Here is a 2,273-nt window from a genome sequence, read left to right as displayed (position 1 = left end):
TATAAAGGAAAATCCCTAAAAGTATGAAAAATAAGATATAAATATTGAGAACAGATTCATAACAAATGCACCTTAACAGTATTAACAACACTTTTCATTTTCATAAAAGAAAAGCAATGCAAAACTAATACCCTCCAAGTTAGCAAGACTTCTCTTTCTGTATCAAAGGACATCATGTCGACACCAACTATAGGAGAACATGACTTAAGGGTCATGACATTACAGATTAATGGCTCAGTATTTCCCTGTAAAGTTAACAGATTTGCAATCTACAAATAAAAGAGCAATATTAGTTATCATTTTTCTTATAAACAGAATGACCAATAATTTTTTTTAAATAAATAATTAAAAGTTAGTAAATTTTATATAAACTATAACAGATGAACATGTCCGACCTGGATAACAGGATCATGGCCAGGCTCGGGAAAATGACCTTTACGACCAGCACATTCAATGTCAAAACTCAGTATGCGAAATGGAGCCATCTTGGAAAATTCTCTTTCTGGTGCATGACTAATAAGTTATGAATATCTAAAGACATTTGTAAAGGAAATGTTTATCTAGGAAAAAATATAATATTTTTTCAGAAAAAAAATATAAAGACAAGAAAGTAAAAATTTCAATTAAAACTGAATAAACAAATCAGAGAAAGAACTAAAAACTAAATAAACAAATCAAAATTGTCCTTCCAAATTGGCGTATATTTTCAAGATTTGTGCCACAACCCAAAAAGCACCACCACATTTCCAAAACAACTTCACCCTATAACCTCAACATAAACCGATCATCATTACGATGAAATAATTTATAACTTTGAAGAAATCCCTGTCAAACCTGTCTCTCTAGTAAATCTATGTACCCCACATTTTCAGCCCCTTTTAGGGACCAAAATTAATCATCAACGCTATTATTCTTGTGACCACACCAGGAAGGTAATAGGTAAGCATAATTATCTTAATAATCCCAAGCTAAGTACCATCTAAAGCACTTGAAGTCTTGCGGCTACAGTAACATTCCTATACAAAGTGAACAAAGAAAGAAAAAAATTACATGTGAAGTATAAGTGCTCCTCACATCTATAAGGATACAGGCAATCAAACTCTAGCTGACAGTATGACAAATGTTTAGCTGTCTTCTTATATTTTCCAGCAGGTACTTCAATCCAGTTGCCACCAACTATGTTGCAATCAATCATAAAGCGAAGAGCAAATAGAACATTGCTTTCATATGTCATGAAGCTCTTTATACCCAGTCCATCAATTTGTACTCCTCTGTCAAGTATGCCTACCAATTAATTTGAAACATTAGGCTGGAAAACAGCATAAATCATACATAGCAGTTAATCACAAGCCTGGAAAAGAAGGTGATAACACACATCAACAATTTGCACATAAAAGATGAAAAAACCCATTTGGTCCCATAAATGCCAATTTAAAAAATCATTAAAGGACTAAAAATACCACACAACTAAAAAAATAATAAAAAGCATTATATAGGGACTATTGCATGATAGTACACTAGCCACTTCCTCAAAGTAGCAATACAAAATTTTTTTATTAAAAAATAAATAAATAAAAGCCAACAGTTTACATCTGTATTAACTGCATAAGAATAAAGGCAACACTATACCACGACAGCTTGTAACCATTGTTGGTAGAGCAACAACAATTTTGAGAAAAAGGTAAGACTGCTGCTGTTGGTAGTACATTATGCTCTTTTTCTGGACCATCTCAATACGACGGATGAACTTAGGTGCCTTACTGTTCCTATTAGCCTCCTTCATCCTTCCCTGAATCACCATATAATACAAAGTTTCTAGTATAACTAATCACAATAAGGAACACACTAAAAATAGCATTCTAAATAGGTTAAGTGTTAAATCCAAATACCTCCAAAATTTAATGAAAGTTGGATATATCGTCAAGTCTCATTCCTGGAGGGCAGCTAATGTAGAATTATGGCTTAAACCCATGAACATTACAGCACACACAATGTCCTATAAATGAAAATCACAAAAATTTAGATGAACTCATCTTTGAAAGTAATTCTCATTGGAAGGGTTTAACAAAAAGTACAAGACTATAATAATATTCATAAATTTAACTCAAGCCACTTGAACATACAAATTTATATTAATAGGGGACATTATATGTTGATTGTATGGCAGAAACATGTGCCTATATGTGTTCGTAATTGTACAAAGGAAAAAAAGTGCTTATGCATTTTAAATTGTGAAATTATAACTATGAGAGCAATATACACCATCGTTCATG

At 32.1% G+C, this 2,273-nt stretch overlaps 1 protein-coding gene across 1 annotated transcript; it reads right to left on the bottom strand.

Moving 5' to 3' along the window:
- Positions 1-843: 843 nt before the first annotated feature.
- LOC133789663 (DNA polymerase delta catalytic subunit-like) lies at positions 844-1,785 on the bottom strand. Its single transcript, XM_062227443.1, has 2 exons — positions 1,630-1,785; positions 844-1,284 (listed from the first exon to the last, which is right to left on the bottom strand). The coding sequence occupies exons 1-2, from the start codon at positions 1,781-1,783 to the stop codon at positions 980-982; spliced, it is 459 nt and encodes a 152-aa protein (XP_062083427.1). The 5' UTR covers positions 1,784-1,785; the 3' UTR covers positions 844-979.
- Between the last annotated feature and the right edge of the window lie 488 nt (positions 1,786-2,273).

Source organism: Humulus lupulus, chromosome 7, assembly GCF_963169125.1.
Source record: "Humulus lupulus chromosome 7, drHumLupu1.1, whole genome shotgun sequence".
Lineage (NCBI taxonomy): Eukaryota > Viridiplantae > Streptophyta > Magnoliopsida > Rosales > Cannabaceae > Humulus > Humulus lupulus.
The sequence above is the reverse complement of the archived record's forward strand: the minus strand, read 5'-3'. Positions and strand labels throughout refer to the sequence as shown.